Consider the following 17,711-nt stretch of genomic DNA (forward strand, 5'->3'; position numbering starts at 1 on the left):
TTGTGTTTTTTTTGTGACATCTACAATGCAGATCTTTATTTGTTTGGTGATAGATGGACTGTATATCCCTGCTGTCAATAATGTGATTGTTATATTCATGTTTTCATGCCTTGATAAAGTAAAAAAAAATGCTCAAAAATGTATCTGATCTGTTTTTCAGTGTCACAGAGATGATTTAGCCTTTAGCCTTTCACCAATAAGGGAAAATAGTTCCTTATGAATAAAAATACAAATGTGATATAATGTGTCAGCTACACAGCACACATAGATGAAAACTGAGCTGACTGAGACTTGAACCCTTTGTAGTCAAACAGCGCCCTCTGCTGTCCCTAAACACACACACACACACACGTACACACACACACACACACACACACACACACACACACACACACACACACACACACACACACACATACAATCTGCTCAGTTTGCTAAATTCCTCGTATGCTAATAGTTTATTCCAATTACTGCATATGGAACAGACATGTTGAGTTTAAGGGCCTGTTATAGGTTCTTATTGTTAAAGGTTCTTACTGTTAAAGGTTCTTATTGGAGAAAAACATGAGTTTTGTCTTTGGGTAATAAACATGTCAGAAGAGGCGCTTGTTAAGAGATGGATGGATACAGTGAAGGAGAGTGGGTTTAAATAATAAACAAAATGAAGTTGTGTTTTTTTTGTTTCTACATGTTAAAATTCATGAATAATTCAAGAAATGGAAAGTGTCACAAGTTTAAGTCTTAGACTAATTACAATTTGACCTGCTGATGGCACTAGAGGAAAAGGCAGGGGATTGCCAAAGTCATGAGGATTTATCCTCTACAGAGGTGGACTGACCGGCTATCTAAAAACACTGCGCTGTGGAAGAAGAGGCAGAAACAGTTAAGTTAAACAAAAGCGTCACAAAGAAAAGGACTGCCTCGCTCTTGTCTGCTTACCTGAGTTGCAAGCTGCAAGTCTTCCACCGTATAGTGACAGAATAATGGGCATAAAGTGTCAACATGAGATGTGGAAGCAAACGGTTGAAGCTGAAGCAAAGTGTTGCTGTTCCTCCTCTAAATGTCAGTCTGATAAGAGAAGTCACTCAGTATTACTTTACCTTCTGATTCAAACACATGCAAAAGATCAGAGGAGCAGTTCTGGACGCGCAGTGGACACAACAAACACTTATTTTAGTTTCTCAAGCCAGTGCTGCAAGTGAAACTGACTCTGGGAGTTTAGCTTTTAGTGCACTCATTTATCATTTCAAGAGCTTGAGGAGCATTTCAGCACATATATCTTTACATTATGTACATTATTGGTGGCCGTTTTATGTTGAAATAGCAGCAGTAAAGCACTAAGGATCCTCTGTGAGGCCTTTCTTTTAGAAAATCCTGATCAGCTGGCCCTCTGCGGCCTGTGTCATATGAGTGAGCTCACACATCCAGATTAAGAGACGTTGAACTCCCAAAGGAGATTCGTCTAATTTCACAGTTAAAGTGTGCCGCGAAAAAAAAGCCGTGTCCAAGGCTTTAAATATTCTTTGTGATGCACAAAATGAACAGGAGAAGATTTAACTGGATCAACGAGTCCATCTTTATGCCCCAGTTTGGTAAAGTTGAAGGTTTGTGATCTATGTTCTGCTGCTGCAACGACACACTTATTATATTTCCTTCAGTTCTTTATTTTCATAATCAAAGAAATATAACGTGATCTTAAACTGAGAGGTGTCACGTGTCAAATGATCCACATTCTCATTTTGGCCTTGGCTAAGCTCTTTTCACACAAAGGTTGTCCCTGTTTAAAATGAGAGATTTTCATCTTATTATAAGATTAGTCTCTTAAGTAACAGGCAGAGGGAGGCAAACAGGTTATGCGTCCCACAAAGTGCTTTCATTCCTACAGGAATACACCAAACATGAGAGATTCATCTGCATCAAACAGCATAATTGTGAAAATCAATGGTATATTGTTTTTACTTTGGGTTTATTAAGAGTATGTCTCACTGAGAGAAATGCACAGTAAGCATTTGGCAGATGGAGATTTGAATTTATGACATTTGGGCACAAATACAAAACTTTATTTGGTTAAAACAGTTTCATATAAGGCTTCATATACTAATTATTTTCATTATGGAAGAATCTGCTGATTATTTTCTGGAGAAATTGATTGTTATAACATACTTTTTTTATATTTGCAATTAAGAAGCAAAAAATCTACACGAAACAACAAAAAGTGTGGCACCATGACATTTTTCTTTCCAACAATTTTCACAATAATCAACAAATAAATTAGTAAAAAGTAATTGTTACCAATTACAACATAACTAAGCATCATATTTGATTTGCTCTTCGTTTAAAATATGGACACACATTTTAATTTGGTAAAATATTGTCAAATAAATGTAGTGGAGTAAAAATAAAATGTGTACAGTACTTGAGTAAATGTACTTAGTTACATACACCACTGTAAATTAATTATAATATTAAAGTTTAATGATGAAATCAGGTTTAGAAGTTTAACTGCCACATCAAAGATGAATTATATCAGAGGTCACTTAAAGTCAGCTCTCTCTCTCTCTCTCTCTCTCTCTCTCTCTCTCTCTCTCTCTCTCTCTCTCTCTCTCTCTCTCTCTCTCTGCTGGTGCTAATCTGCTGTGTTGAGCTCTCAGTTGAACTGGAATGTGTTCGGGCCAAACTGTTCCGACACGTTACAGCACCAGCAGGTCACTGAGCCCAGATACTCGACTTGAAGGAGGAAGATCCGGAGTCCTCTGGACCTTTGATCAACCGGCATCATCCTCGACTGAACCGCTGCGATGAATCAGAGCAAGACCGAATTTGAGCCTTTTGAATATTCCTATGATTATTCAGACTGGTACTCGAACAACGCAGAGCCAACCAATCCCCCCAAAGAGTGAGTATCTCTGGTGATTCGTGATAGCTGAGAGGTGGTGGTTGTATTTGTTATTGCGCTTCGTTTGAACAATCTCAGACATGAAAGCAGTTCTGGTTAACAGTTAAGTGTAAATTGAACTTTAGCAGCTTGACACCTTGATATTTGTATGAATACAAAGAAACAATCAAATCTCTTGGATCACTAATGAAATAGCAATCTGAGTTATCAACTGGTCAAATTATAAAATTGTTGCAAAAATATTTGCGGTAGACATTCTCAAAAACAATTATAACAACATGTCTTTGTCATTTATTGTTTTATAGCATGTTATTTGTGTTCTAACTTTTGCGAAGAACGAAGCTTTGTTTATTTAAATGTGTGTTGCCTTTTTGTCACAGGGTTATTTTGCCATGTGACCCCACAGCGGACGACAGGGTCTTCAACCTATGCATGCTGTCGATATCTGTAAGTATACACAAGTTTAAAAAAGGGACTGTGCATTTTTGGGTGTTGATGTAGATTAGAGCGCCAGCACTGGTTCAAAGTATGAAAATAAAAAAGACAAATAATGTCTATAAAAGTGACAAAACAGGCAAGAGGAAGTGGTGCTACATTGTCCCTTTTTCAGGAAGGAAAATCCAGAGTGGAGAGAAAAATACACGTCAGTTTGCCAAAAATGTATTTAATAAAATTAAAATCATAAATCATGAGAAAAGACGCTATCGTGAACGCTCAGGTTCAAGCAAAGCTGCATGCAAAATAATTATTAAACACCTATAAACCTGTTAAACTGTTAACTGTTACAAACAATTCCAGGTTCCAGATTATTAATAGCTATAAATATATATCAGAGGACTCCAAACACAACAGTAACACTACAAAGTTCAAAGTAAACCATGAGTGGAACATACAGTGTAGATTTTCTTCTGAAGTTTTTTCCTCTTCCATTAAATCCTTTAATGCTTTTTCTATGAATCCATCAGTTTCTTCAGGCAGACATTCAATTTCATGATGTTAGCCATCATTTCGTTTTTCAACCAATTACCGGTGAGGGCCGCTTTACCTCGGTCAGAGAACTCTTCATACGATGCGCAGAATGGACACTGACCGATTTTCCTGCTCAGTAAATAATGTGGAATAAACTGGGACAGCTGGGTCACTGCAGCAGATCAGACATAACGAGATGTTGTGGTCTGAAGAATGTTCTCGTTAAAGTTAGGTTCTTACAATCAGCTCATTGGTCGCTCGATCCCAACTTCCAACTGCAAATCTGCTTTGCTTTTTTATGAAGTTGTTTAGTTTTATTGTAATATTCTTGCTGCCAAACCCTATGAATAGCATTTATTCGACACATTGTGCCGTAAGGAGGTGCAGTATAGTATTTTTTTTAACTGGTTGTGATATTGACAAACGTTTTTCTGAAGCCACGAGTTATAAATGCAGATCCCTGGCAATCAGCTGGTGACTTATCAGACAAAAATTAGGATCAATATTTCAAGTGGGAGGCTACAAGACATTTTAGTTAAGCACATGTTTCGTTTGGTGCGAATTATCAGCATTATTGTGTTCCATTTTCGTCACAAAAAAGTACCCCAAAAGTCTTATTTTACACAGTGCCGTGTCCACTCCACACACCAAACTCCTTTCCATACAGAGAATGTTTAAGGGGACCACGTCAACGACACACTACATAAAGGAAGCAAATGCATATCAGCTATATTACCTTCTTCATCGTATCCCAGCTGCTGGACGGTCTCAAGCCATACAATTTCTATGCTAATGTTTCAGACAAAAATCTGTGCTTGGTGTGAATCAATTTGAAACAATCAGAACCTTATTTACATACAACACGAACGTGTAGAAGATTTAATTCAAGGCCTTCTTTCTGACGCTTGATCCCACCACAGCTTAATTAAACCACGCCACAGTCTGTCCTTGTTATGATGTGAACAAATGTCTGAACATTTTCAGGCAGCAGCTGAACCTGAAAAAAAGGAGAAAACATTGATAGTATTTAGTTCATGATCCAGTCCATGTGTGCACAGATATACAGTTATAACCCGAATGAGGAAGTGGTGTTCAAGAGGCAGAACAGAAGTCCTGATGAATTTGTATCTTTCATTGTAGCTGGTGGTCGTGTTAATCCTGGCAGTTCTCACCAGGAAAAACAAACTCTGCCAAGGATTTACAAGAGGATCCTCCAGTATCTTCAGGTGGGAAGTCTACAGATAAATACGACCTTACACTGCCGGTTTGACGCATATTACATAAACGTTTCTGTTCTTGATCTCACAGTCCAGCCAACTTCCTGGACCAGACTCAGAAAAAAGGCCTCGTCATGGCTGTTTTTGGTCTGGTGTTCAGCAAGCTGGCAATGCTGGTGATCACCCCGGACCCTCTGCCTTTCTCCAAAGATACTCCAGAGAACATTAAAGGTGAACATGTATACGGTTTATTTTGTAATGACGGCAGGAGCTGCATCCATACGATTGTTTAGATTTGTTGTTGAGATGTTATGTGCTGTTAAAGTGAAGCCTTAAATGTTGCTTCTCCTTGTAAGACCAACCTTACAGCATTGATTGATTAGGATGTTGGACTTAAAGCGCCCCAAGTATAGTATCCAAAAAAGACGGAGCTCTAATCAGAAAAATAATCATTAAGTGATTTAAGTGACCCTGAATAAATGTTATTTTTTGAGAAATTAGAAAATAGTGATGGTACATGGGTAAGTGGAACAGAAGCTAGCTTGGAAATAGGGAAGAACTCCAGCTCCCTCTTTTTGTTTATCTTGCTGCTAAAAAATGAACTCTGATTCAACGAAACTGCATTGTCAGTTATGTTTTGAGATCAAATAAGTAAACATATTTGGGGTGCAGAAGCGTTGAGATTCAACGTATCCGTATCCAATGTGAGGTCACACATCAGGGACTGATGCACTCGTTTCTTTTACCCCTTGTTTTTCAGAGTACATGAAGATAATTGCCATCTTCTACTATCCTGTCCTGTATTATCCTCTGTTGGTGTGTTGCACTCTGCAGCACAAAGCAGGTTACGTGTTCGGGACGCTGCTCTCCTTCGGTCACTTCGCGGTCCTCGTGTGGCAGAAGTTCGACTGTCCAAAGACTCCAGAGGTGAGGCACCAACAGCATGTTCATGTCGTCATCATGGCATACGTAGTTTTATAATACAATATTGAAAAATATAACCTGTGGCTAAGCCTCGTCTTCTTCTGCTTCGCCGTCAAGCTGTCAGAGCTATGAAGGAGCCCACACTGTCACTAACTGCACACCCTTTAATGAATGTCACATTTTTGGGGTTATATTTTCAGAGAGAAGCAGACAGAAGGATCTACAATTTGTGTTTGACATCCTAGATATATCCTTCAAACTAGTTCAGTGGAAACAACAACAGGTTAAAGAGATAATGATGAAGCTACACATCACAGTGGAGGAGTGAACCAACGCATCACCTGGCGATGTAGAAGACACTGATCTTTTAGATGAAATATTGAAAACTGTTGACAGCGGATGATCCAGACATAACCTCTTGTGAACACTCTAAATACAAAAAAATGTTTTGCATAAAACCACGTCTCGAAACACATTCATTGTATTACTTTTTACTGCTACTATTTGAATTGATTCTTAAAAAAACGTCTTTACATTTTCTTCCTCACAGATCTATAAGTACTACGCTCTGCTTGCAAGTCTGCCTCAGTTGGCCTGCCTTGCATATCTCTGTGTCCAGTTTCCTTTGCTGTTTGTGAAAGGACCAAATACTGACGAGGTGAGAAAAGTCAGAAGACAGATGTTAACATTAGTATGTCCACTCATTTACTGACTTCTGATGTGTGTAAATGCCAACATTTTAACTAATCTTAGGCTGTCTCTGCTGCAACTGAAGTAAGAAACATGAATTTCAACTATGTAAAACATAATTAGTGTAAGCAGCTTGTGCAGAACAGAGAGGGTTTAGCTCAGCGTCCTCAAGCAGATTATGACGAGGGAGGTGATATTTGTTCCCCTTTTCAAAACACATTAATACAACAGAGTTTTTGTTTTAACAGCAGGTTTAATCTTTTTTTGCTAATGATTTAGAGGAGAATTCCTTGTGGTGAGCAGAAAAAAAACAACTCACTTTCAGTCATTAATCTTTTACTTTACCTTCAGGTTTTTCTTTTCTTTTTATTGATTCTTGATCATTATTCTAGTTCATCCACTGAGAGTGATGGTTTTCTTTTCATATAATAATAATAACAAAATAATACATTTCATTTGTATAGCGCTTTAAAAGGTACTCAAGGCACTTTACATGGTAAAGACAAACAATAGAAGCAGCAACAAAACAAGAAAGATGACAATAGTGGAAACAAAAAATAAAATAAAAAAATAATATCACAGGTTGAAAGCAGATTGAAATAAATCATCAAATATCATAAACCTTCACAAACCTTCACACGGTTTGTGAAGGTTTTGTGAAGCTCACAGGAATTTAAAGTATCAAGACGCCAAGTAACTCAGAATAGCAACATTTCTATCACCTTGAAATGATGCTGAATCCTACTGAGAGTCACTCTGGAACACTTTTTCACTATTAATTGTGAAGGAAATCAAAGCCAGGACCTTCTACTAATAACTATATTACTATGATGTGCATTGTTAAATGTTTAATGTTATGTGCCTCCTGCCAGGACAAATTCCTTGTATGTGAAAACATACATGGCAATAAATAGTTCTGATTCTGATAATACTATGTGGTGACTCATCATACGTCTGATTGTTATTGCTCCTAGGACCTTGACAGCAGCTACTACACCAACTATGTGAAGTTGCTTCTCAAGAAAAAGTCCTCGTCTGCCAGGTGAATGGAGATAAGGCAGTGATTTAATATTTAATGTTCATGCTGTTGGCTGACATTATTTGATATCTATGTTCTATTGTAGCTCTTCATCCACAGACAAACCAACACTGGCACAGAGGATACTGGAGGTGCCTAAGAGTTATATTTATATACCAGAAAAAGGTGCATGCACAAGTTTTTTCCCCCAATGGCGGCAATTTTGTATTTATTTCGCATTCAATGGAAAAAGTAGAAGCTTTGAAGGGATGCATTTATGCTGAGTCCTAAATTACTGTGACTGAAATCAGCTCCATTGTGAGAGAAGTAACCGTGAGTTATTTTGTCTTGCAGTGTTTCGTTTTCCACTAAAACTGGCTGTATCAACATTTGTTGCCCTTGTGGCAATATATCATGTAAGTCTTCCACAGACCTCTTGAATCTGACATAATAAAGTTACTCCTTGTGCAGTTACTGCCTTTGTGAAATTATGTGAGATGTGTCTATATTTCAGACGGCCTTGCTGCTAGTCGTCCTGGTGGTCCCCACGCTCCACATTGTCCGTGCTGGTATCGATGAAAACATCGCCTTCCTGTTACTGGGGTTCGGGATCGTCCTGTCAGACGACAGGATGGAGGTCGTCAACATTGTGACCTTCTATACTTGGTTACTAGAGGGTATGTGGGGTTACTTTCAACAAAAATCCACAACCTGTTCTCAATCCCAACTCCTCAAATAGAGACGCTTTGACGGCAACTTCTAGTTCTGAAGAGCAATGCTGAATTTTCTTAAACTTGTGTTCCTGGCTGGTCACTTGACTTGTTAGTCAGTCAACTTGACGTCAAAAACTATCTTTCCTAATCCTTACTAAATGGTTTTGTTCACTCAACCTAAACTACCTGCGAAGATGGGAGTTTATTTTGAAAAGACGCTTTTGACACGGCAGAAGTGTGAATAGAGCGTCGCAGTTTGAAGCTTCGGAGCATTGGCCAAGCGGCGGTATTTCATAAGTTTGGTGTGAGAATGTGTTGAAATATGAGTGTGTATTGTTATCAGATAAATTACTTGTTTTTTTCTTTTTCTTTTCCACCATGTTGTTTCGCAGTGTGCTACCTCTGTGCTATGACCCTGTCTTGTTTGGTCAGTCTTGTCATGCTCATGAGGTCCATGGTACTTCACAGGTAAGTGCATTAAAACCTTGAGGTTGATTCTCAATGTATCGGCCCATTTCAACTGTTTGGTTTGACGAATAAAGCAAACTTTTGTTTGTAGTGCAATTCTCTTAAACCTAAAGAGGCAGCAATTCAGTCCATACCATTTTTTGTATGTGGCCCATTGTATGTGGAGGTACAGCTTTTCTTTTTTATATTTAGGAATTAAAGCATAAAGTAATGAAGCTTATTCTTAGATTTGTATAGTTCCACTCTGTTGCGTTGTGATTGGCGGATATATTTACATCTATTACATATAAATTACATTTATATTTAAAAAAGTCTGGACATGCCACTGAGGAGTCACTAGTCACAGAAGAAACCTTCTTGCTAAAGTGGAATCAGTTCCCTTTTGGGCCACTTGGGGGCAGTGCAACATGCTTTAAAAACACTGTTGACTTATTATCACCTTATGAAATAATACAGTTGCCTATTTACAAATACTCTAGATCGAGGGTATCCAAACGTTTTCCCTTGGAGGGCCAAAACTGAAACTTAATGGTGTGTGATTCATAATATAATTGTTTTAGTTTTCACGCTACAGACATTCGTCCATTACGCCGTCTGTCAATGAGCTGCTATCTGTTCGTACTCTCTCGGCAGCTCAGTTGATGTGACGCCTCTTCCTCTGTGCAAAGGATTGTGGGTCAGAATAGCCAGAAAAGCATTCTGCCTTACATATTGCCAATAGCGACCGAATGCAATAACACTTTGCCATCGTCTATTGGGACATGCAAAATATTTTTCTGGCATACTAAATAGTACGGTAGAATGGGGTATGAGAGCACTCAGTATTTAATGGTTTGTACTGACTAGTTTAGTACATCAACAGCCAGTCACCTTTTTGACACCTTATATAAACCTGTCGACTACTCTCTGTTGCTGTCTTCAGAATAGCTTCCGACGTCTTCCTCTTTGAACCTCATGCATCACTGATTTTGTTTCAGGTCAAACCTAAAAGGGCTGTATAAGGGAGACGTTTACAGCATTTATAACAGCCAGAAGACCATCCGTCCATCTAAACCTGGTATTGTCTGTTGGATGGGTTTGATAGGATACCAGGCTGCGATCGTCTGTGTCGGTAAAGAAAATACTCAAGAAAACCTTCACTGATTTGTACTTTATTGAAGGAAAATGTTGGTTATATTTAGTGTTCATCTTATTCTCAACAAATCTCTAATTCATTCTAGCAAGTATTGCTAAAAGGATTAATCCAAAGGAAGAAACTGTACAGCTCATTTAGAAAGTATTCAGACTTCTTCACCTTTATTTCAGCCTTGTGCTAGAAATTGCTTAAATTAATTTTCAACTCATCAATGACAAAGCAAACGAAAAAGACCTCATGTCTCGCTCCCCGTGAGTCCTTAAATAAACACGTTTTGTGCCTCTTCAAATCAGTCCATTCAATTTACAACATGCAGACTCCAATCAAGGGGAGATTCTCAAAGATGATCAAGATAAATGAGCTAATGATTGTAGATAGAGTAGAGAAACAGAAAATGAGAATACTCTCTGAATGCACTGTATATAAACTGAAAGCTTTGTCCTGTGTGCCTCAGAGCTTCATTTTAGTCCAAAGACTATGTAAAACACACCAATGAGCCACACTGTTGCACTGGGTGACATGTTGCTGTATTACTACAAACACACACAGTGTAGTTTATTTAAACCCAATCCCCCATTCAGCGTTCTGCTGCCACCAAAACTCACTGGAGCACGAAATGTAGATTAATCCGCCGTTGAAAATAGTCCCCAACAAATGAGCTACTTCTCCCTGTTTGTGTTGTGTGACCAACTGTTAAAGTTATGACGTTTTAAACAATTTAACTATATATATATTTTTGATGTTAATCTTCAAGAATGACTGCAACGGACAGGGATAATTAATTAGACAGTATGCAGAGATAGATTTTTTTGACGATATATATAAAAAAAATGAATTTTATACCTTGATTAATTCTAGATTTAGATTAGATTAGAACACTTTATTAATTCCCAAGTGGGGAAACTCACTCACAGATTTAAAAAGTGAAAAAGAAGAAACCACTTCATTATAGCTTTAATGAACTTTTATGAAAGATTGCTTTGAAGAAAAATGATAATACCTTTTGCCAATGTGTTTTAAAAATGTCCTGTTTCTGCTTTGTGTTTGCAGGAATGGCAATTCAGACTGTTGTGTTTTTCATCTGCTTCTTGTTCCTGGTGTTTTTGATCATTATCCCTGTTTTCTACGGTCGTAATGTCATCGCCTTCACTATCGCGGGGAAGGCATGGTGAGTCAACAACCTCTCATGTACACTAGATCTTTATTTCATTTTGTGATTATTAACAGATCAAAGCAGAGATGATATTTAACTGTCCTTTTCGATGTCTCAGGCCGGGCTGGGTCACGCTGACCCTGGTTACCGTGCTTCAACATGTGACTGCGAAGTTTGCTTTCATTAAAAAGGAAGCCGGTACGAGAGACTTGAACAACAGGTTTGTAAAGCTCATTTATTGGAATGGAGGATGATGTAGTATAATGTGTTGATTAGGCAATCAAACAAGTGGAAGAATCCTTTACAATTTATTTTATTCATTTTGATTGTTGTTCATGGGAGTTGCATGGGGCTGTTTCTGCCTTTGAGGATACTGAGGTCACATCTACTTAATATGAGGGACCTGGAGGTCCTTTAGCAACCTCGGGTGAATTTCATTCTACAATGAATAAAGTTCGGGGTATTTTTTAGGCTGAATCCTCTATGTTTTTTTAGACTCCAGAATTTCATTCTTGGCAGTTTGTGATCTTTTTTGAAGGCTTTCTCTTTTGGGAAATAAAAAATACAGAACTCAAGTCAACTGAAAAGTAAAAAAGTTATTGCAGTTTTTAAAGTGTGGGAACTCACAAGGGACAGATTAAAACATAAATTTAAGTCACAGTGGCCAAGTTAGCCTGATTTATATTCCCTATAGGGTCACGCTCCAAAAATACTTCATAGTGCAACTTGAAATCCCCTCTGTATGGTAAATACCCACATTATCCACTTATCCCAGCTTGAAAGCTACACCAACAAATTTGTGCTGTTATAATATACAATATATTTATTTAGTTTGCATTCGACAGCTCACAGTGTTCAATTGTGGCATCTGTTATGTGGTGAGGTTGATCGAACGTGAAGTGAACTGATGGGGTTCCTTAACATAACAAAAGTGTGACTTTAATCACAGAGAAAGTTTTTTTCCCTCGAGCTCTGTAATTATTATTTTATTTTTCAACAACAATGGTCCTCCTAATACGCACTTTTAGAAAGCGAGGCTTTAGAAACATTATCCTCCAGAGCCACAAAAGACATTATACAATTTATTTTTGCAGACTGAGTGGTACAAACCATGCCAGGTAAACTGATCGGTGGCATGTTCCTTTACCGCATTGAATAAAACAAAGACAACCATCTTTCTGAAATATTACACTGTGTTTTCCAGAGAGAGTCTGTTCCTCCTGACGTACCTGCTGTTCCTGATAAACATCGTCGTGGGACTGATAGTCGCAATATGGAGGATGGTGATAACAGCTCTGTACAACATCGTCCACCTTGGCCGCATTGACGTCAGTCTGCTGCATCGCACCGCAGAGTCCTACGACCCAGGTATAATCCTTTAGATTTTTTGGACACCAAAGGCAAACTACAGCATTGATGAATAATATATATCAAGCGTTAGGTACACAGATAATACTTGCAAGTGACTAATTTACTAGTTTTACTTCACAAGTGATTTGTTGATGATAATACAAATATTAAATAACTCTAACATCGCCTGAAGATATTTTAAGTAACGGTCTCAGTCTGACAATAGCCGTGCTCTGTGACCTTTGACCCCCTCCAGCCTACCGATACTACGCCCACTCCCTGAAGGTGGAGGTCAGCCAGTCGCACCCGGTGATGAAGGCGTTCTGTGGGCTGCTGCTGGACATGATGATCGAGGGCGGCAGAGCCGGGCAGAAAATAAGAGACGTAGAGGAAGGTAAAGACTCTGAGCTGCAAACACACATACGCAATACATATCCTCACGAAGGTGGAGCACTGCCTCACAGGTGGCCTGTCCTTTATAGAGTTCATTATAATGTATTGAATTCCAGTCATGAATATAGAAATTTTGAGCCGCTGTAATGCACCCCTGAGGCTTATAGTAAAGAAAATCTAATTGTGAGACAGACATGGGTACGTATTGGACAAATTAAAATATAGACCAGATGATGGCACTTGATAAAAACATGAATGTCTGCACCACATTTCCTGACAATGCAACTCGGACCACAAATGTGAACCTCTCTGTGCCAAACCCAAACATTTTCAACATTTTTCTATAGATAATTGAAAATGTGACTTGCTGGTGGTGGAAGATGAAGAAAATATGTTTCAATTCAACATTTCTACATACATGTACATTAACGTGATAGTGTTTTGACCGCTCAAGGCGCTATAGCCGTTTGAAACATGGACTGTCAGTTACGTTTATGTTTAAGCAAAACCACTTGGTTGGGTTTAGGTAGGATCAAAATAAGTACATTGTTTTCCATCGAACACAAACACTGGTCTCCTGGGTGAAAGTCATCTACCCTTAAACTCCTCCCTACACAGACATTTTCAAACTTTGATTATATTCATATATGTGATATGTCAAGAACAAACTTTATCCTGTCTCGAATGGATATTTCTCTAAAAACTAATTAACCTCCTGGTGGCACAAGAGGAAAAGTCAGAGGATCACTTAAGTTATCAGGGTTCATCCACTGGGCAGCATCCATATCTTTACCTCGTTGGCAATTGATTGAACAGATATTGAGATATTTAAACCCAATTTCCTGCATTGGCAATTACGTTTAGGCAACAAAACTCCTTGAAGTATTTGAACATCCAATATATGACTTAATATTTAGAGGAACAATGAAACAGTGGAAAGGATTGTTTCTCCAAAATGTAAATACACAACTCCAAAGGGCTTTTTTGGGTTTCCCAGGTATTAAAACATGCTGTACATACACAGCGACATGCAGTATTTTCATCATCCCTCCGTTTGGTGTCTCATTCTGCCCTGACAGCCTGCTCCTCCGTGCTTTCAGGGATTCAGGAGAACACGCCGAACAAGGCGACCGGCCGCCAGAGGGTTCGCTCTCGCTGGCAGCTGCTGTACACGCTGGTCAACAACCCGTCCCTGCGGGGCTCCAGGAAGCACTTCCAGACCCAGCAGACCTCGGAAACCGTCCTGAATGGGACCCCCGAACACAGCTCCAAGAAAGGCAGCAAGATGGAGTCCGTCGAGCCTGCTGCCGTACCGGTTCAACCCACCGAGACCCTGACAAACCAAGATAAAACTGATTGAGATTAGTGATGGCGAGATGAAGCTTCCTGAAGCATTGAAGCTTTCCATCCAATTGGTTCGCTCATGGGCCGAAGATTCATGGAGCTTCATTTGCTCTACTGCGCCACCAAGTGGACAATACATGTAAAACAAGCAGAGTGATCATAACGACACCATGGCTTTGGTGTGTGAAGCTTTAAATTGAATAAATTATGTTTGTGACGCCAATACATCAATTATTAACTTATTAATATTGTGTCTATCTTTATGATATAATGGCGGGGTCAAAATCAAAGCTCGAAACAAATTGGGAGGGGGTTGTGATGTGACTGTGGGTCAGTGGTTAGAATATTTGACTTTCAGTCAGAGGATTGGTGTTTTGAGCCTTGGCTCCGTTAGTCCATGTTGATGTGTCCAATTTTCTAAGTAAAAATAAGAACGTTTCCACAGTGCTGGGCTTTTTGAGACTATTTCGCCTGCTTTATAAAATACCCTTTCACAGGCACACATGAAGCTGGGTACAGAGAGGAAGGGGGAAATCCATTGAGTTTCGCTGCCCCTAATATTTCAAATCGCACGGCAAACCCACGAACCATTTTCTGAATCAGTCACGTGGTACGGCCGGCTCTCGAGGCTTCGAACGTCACCGCATACGTCATCGACACAAGCCTCGATACGCGCTTCACCAAAATCTACCTGGATTACTCGACATGCGCATCGAAGCCTCGATACGAAAGGACACATCAATAATTGAGATCCCTAATATACTGTTCTTCCCATTATTTTTTACATCTAATGGCAACGTTGTTGTTTTGTTTTTTTGCACTATCTGCATGATGGCAACTATTCCTTATGGTTCAGGTTATGACACATGAACTACAGTAAAAGGTCCAGTGTGTAGAATTAACGGGGAGGAAAAACAAAGTGAAGTACAATCACTTGAAACTAAGAATCCTTGTGGTTTTTGTTATCTTAGAATGAGCCATATATTTAAGTGTGGAGCTGGCCATGTTGTTCCGCCATGTTTCTACAGCACGGCCCAGAAAGGACTAACAAACACTGGCTCTAGACCGGGGCTTTTTCGCATCGGCCACCATAGTTCTCCCACGCGCTTGGCACACGGGAGAAGTTTCAGTTGGTTGCAATCTGCAACCTCATCTAGATGCTACTAAATCCTATACAGTGGACTATGAATTGAAAGTATGGTTGCAATTAGGCTACCAAAACGTTTGGTCTAGATTAGGGAAAAATAGTGATCCTGGGCTCGGTGAATTTAAAATGACCACAAAGGTGAGTCAGTGAGTCGTGACTTCTGATCCACAAAGGCGCCAAAAACAATTGTTTTACATGTAAATCAAATACATATAGAAGCTAGCAGGGGCACAACTTTTAAAAAGAGACATTGCCTCTTAAGGAAATGTTACTACTAACAATATCCATGACAATAAGACTGTGATGAAAATTAAACCTTTTGCTTTTGCAGGACTGCTGAGGCCTTTTAGTAATTGCTTATTGACATGCACAGTGCCAGTGCTGATCAATGGCAGGCAGTCAATAAAAGGCCATGGTCCCATTCTGCCTCTGGTTAATGCAGTTACGTCGACACGTGCTGGTTCTCAGTGCACCATGCTGTCCATGACGTTCGAGGGAGTTTGTAAATTGATCAACCAAGATAGAACTATGTCATTTCTCATTTTATGAAAATCTCCAAAACTGGAGTCAAAAGAATGTCTTACAAGAACAACAACATACTCCATTGTAACCTTTGAATTAAAGCTACTAATTACTGTTAATAAATTATTATCATTATATTTGTTTGATGTTTCTACTTATATTTCAGCTTCATAATTATTATTGGATGAATAATATGATGAAAAATGTAAATGAATCATACTGCATATTTTCAAATATATATACAGATTATAGTTGTCATGTTAAATGTTGTTACATTATGTAGTTCCTACATGGTATTTTAATGAATATATACAAATAAACTGTTTTCATAACATTTAACAAGAAAGTATTTATGTTGCTAAATTCATGACTTTATCTGTATCCCATTTTAAAATGATAATAAAATGTATAAATGCATCAAAGTGTATTGCTCTATTATTGAATAGTGTGTTTATGAGTTGCATTACTTTTCAGTTACTAAATAGCAATATATCAAATTAATATATTTGCAATTGTTCTGTACTGGACATTGGTATGTCTTTGGCAATACCTTAAGATTTCATATGGTAATTTTGACAATTTCACTCAAAGGTGATAATATGTTGATGAAATAAAAAGAAGATGTGATAAAACTGTGGACAGACATGGATGTAAACTCAACCATGAGGCGCTTATTCTAGTTGTGTCATTGAATTGGGTCAAATTGAAAGTTTTGAAAGTACATTTGTTTCCAGAAAAAAAAAGTATTGTTATATCTTTGATGTTACAAATAGTGATACTATAACTACACTAACAAAGGAACTATTCTGAATCTAAACGTGTGAAAAAGAAAGACATATACATGAGCAATCATTCAGTATCCCTTTGTCAAAACTTTATTGAGGCACATAGGATAAGGACAGTTAGTCAGGATATTCAAACACTTTGGTAAAGACCTACTGCTTCCTTTAATATAGGGGTATAAAACAGAAAATAAGTTACTTTTTAAGTCGACAATATGTACACGAGACACAGTACACTGCGGCTCACAACAACAGGCAGCATGCAGGTCTTCTAACACAGAACTCTGGGGAACGCAACGGGATGGACACATGACCCAGATACAACGAGGCGGTAACTTCACATACTCACCCAGAGGTGTACTGTTACACACAATATGCATTAGACTCTGTGGATAATACAAAACAGTTTTAACTGGCGAGAAATCGTGTATAGTGTATAGTTTTGTTCAACAACAGTTATCCTCATATGTTTTTCTCTTTGAAACAACACAGTTTTTTCTAAACATTTAAACTCGTATGAGAGGATTACGTTTCTGTATTTTCAAGTTACTGCACTTCTAATACAACAGCACAATTATAGTATATTTGAGTAACAGTCAGCCCATTTATACTTATATCTAGTTGTCACTTGCCCTAGTCATTTTGCAATGCATGTCACATGACACAAGCTTTGTTACATTTGGTTTTACACGTAAACCTCGATAGTTCTCATCTGGACACCAGTTGGCAGAAATCAGGAACAAATTTTGTGTGCTCTTCTTTTCACTCATTAGCTTCAGGTTTTTAAGAAATATGATCTTAATAAATAGACAGAGGCAATATGTGTACAGTGATACTTTTTTGTATTATTTTTCTACTACTACTAAAATAAACTAATTTATTGTTTATTTCAGGTTTCAATTAATTCAAGCCACTTTGCTACAAAATTATTTTGCAGCTGTAAGATCGATATCTCACTGACAAACTGGACTAAAAGCTCTTGTTTGCTGA

At 38.3% G+C, this 17,711-nt stretch overlaps 1 protein-coding gene across 1 annotated transcript; it reads left to right on the plus strand.

Moving 5' to 3' along the window:
• Positions 1–2,795: 2,795 nt before the first annotated feature.
• LOC306735084 (receptor for retinol uptake stra6-like) lies at positions 2,796–14,286 on the plus strand (the record flags this gene model as incomplete). The annotated part of the gene is made up of 17 exons (XM_079216521.1): positions 2,796–2,896; positions 3,277–3,343; positions 5,006–5,091; positions 5,174–5,313; positions 5,843–6,009; positions 6,557–6,664; positions 7,671–7,738; positions 7,821–7,900; positions 8,069–8,130; positions 8,229–8,391; positions 8,820–8,895; positions 9,873–10,006; positions 11,081–11,198; positions 11,302–11,403; positions 12,388–12,551; positions 12,790–12,927; positions 14,006–14,286. Exons 1-17 carry the CDS (start codon positions 2,799–2,801, stop codon positions 14,284–14,286), a joined length of 2,052 nt encoding a protein of 683 aa, XP_079072647.1. The 5' UTR covers positions 2,796–2,798.
• Positions 14,287–17,711: the final 3,425 nt, after the last annotated feature.

Source organism: Taurulus bubalis, assembly GCF_910589615.1.
Source record: "Taurulus bubalis genome assembly, chromosome: 4".
NCBI classification, from domain to species: Eukaryota; Metazoa; Chordata; class Actinopteri; order Perciformes; family Cottidae; genus Taurulus; species Taurulus bubalis.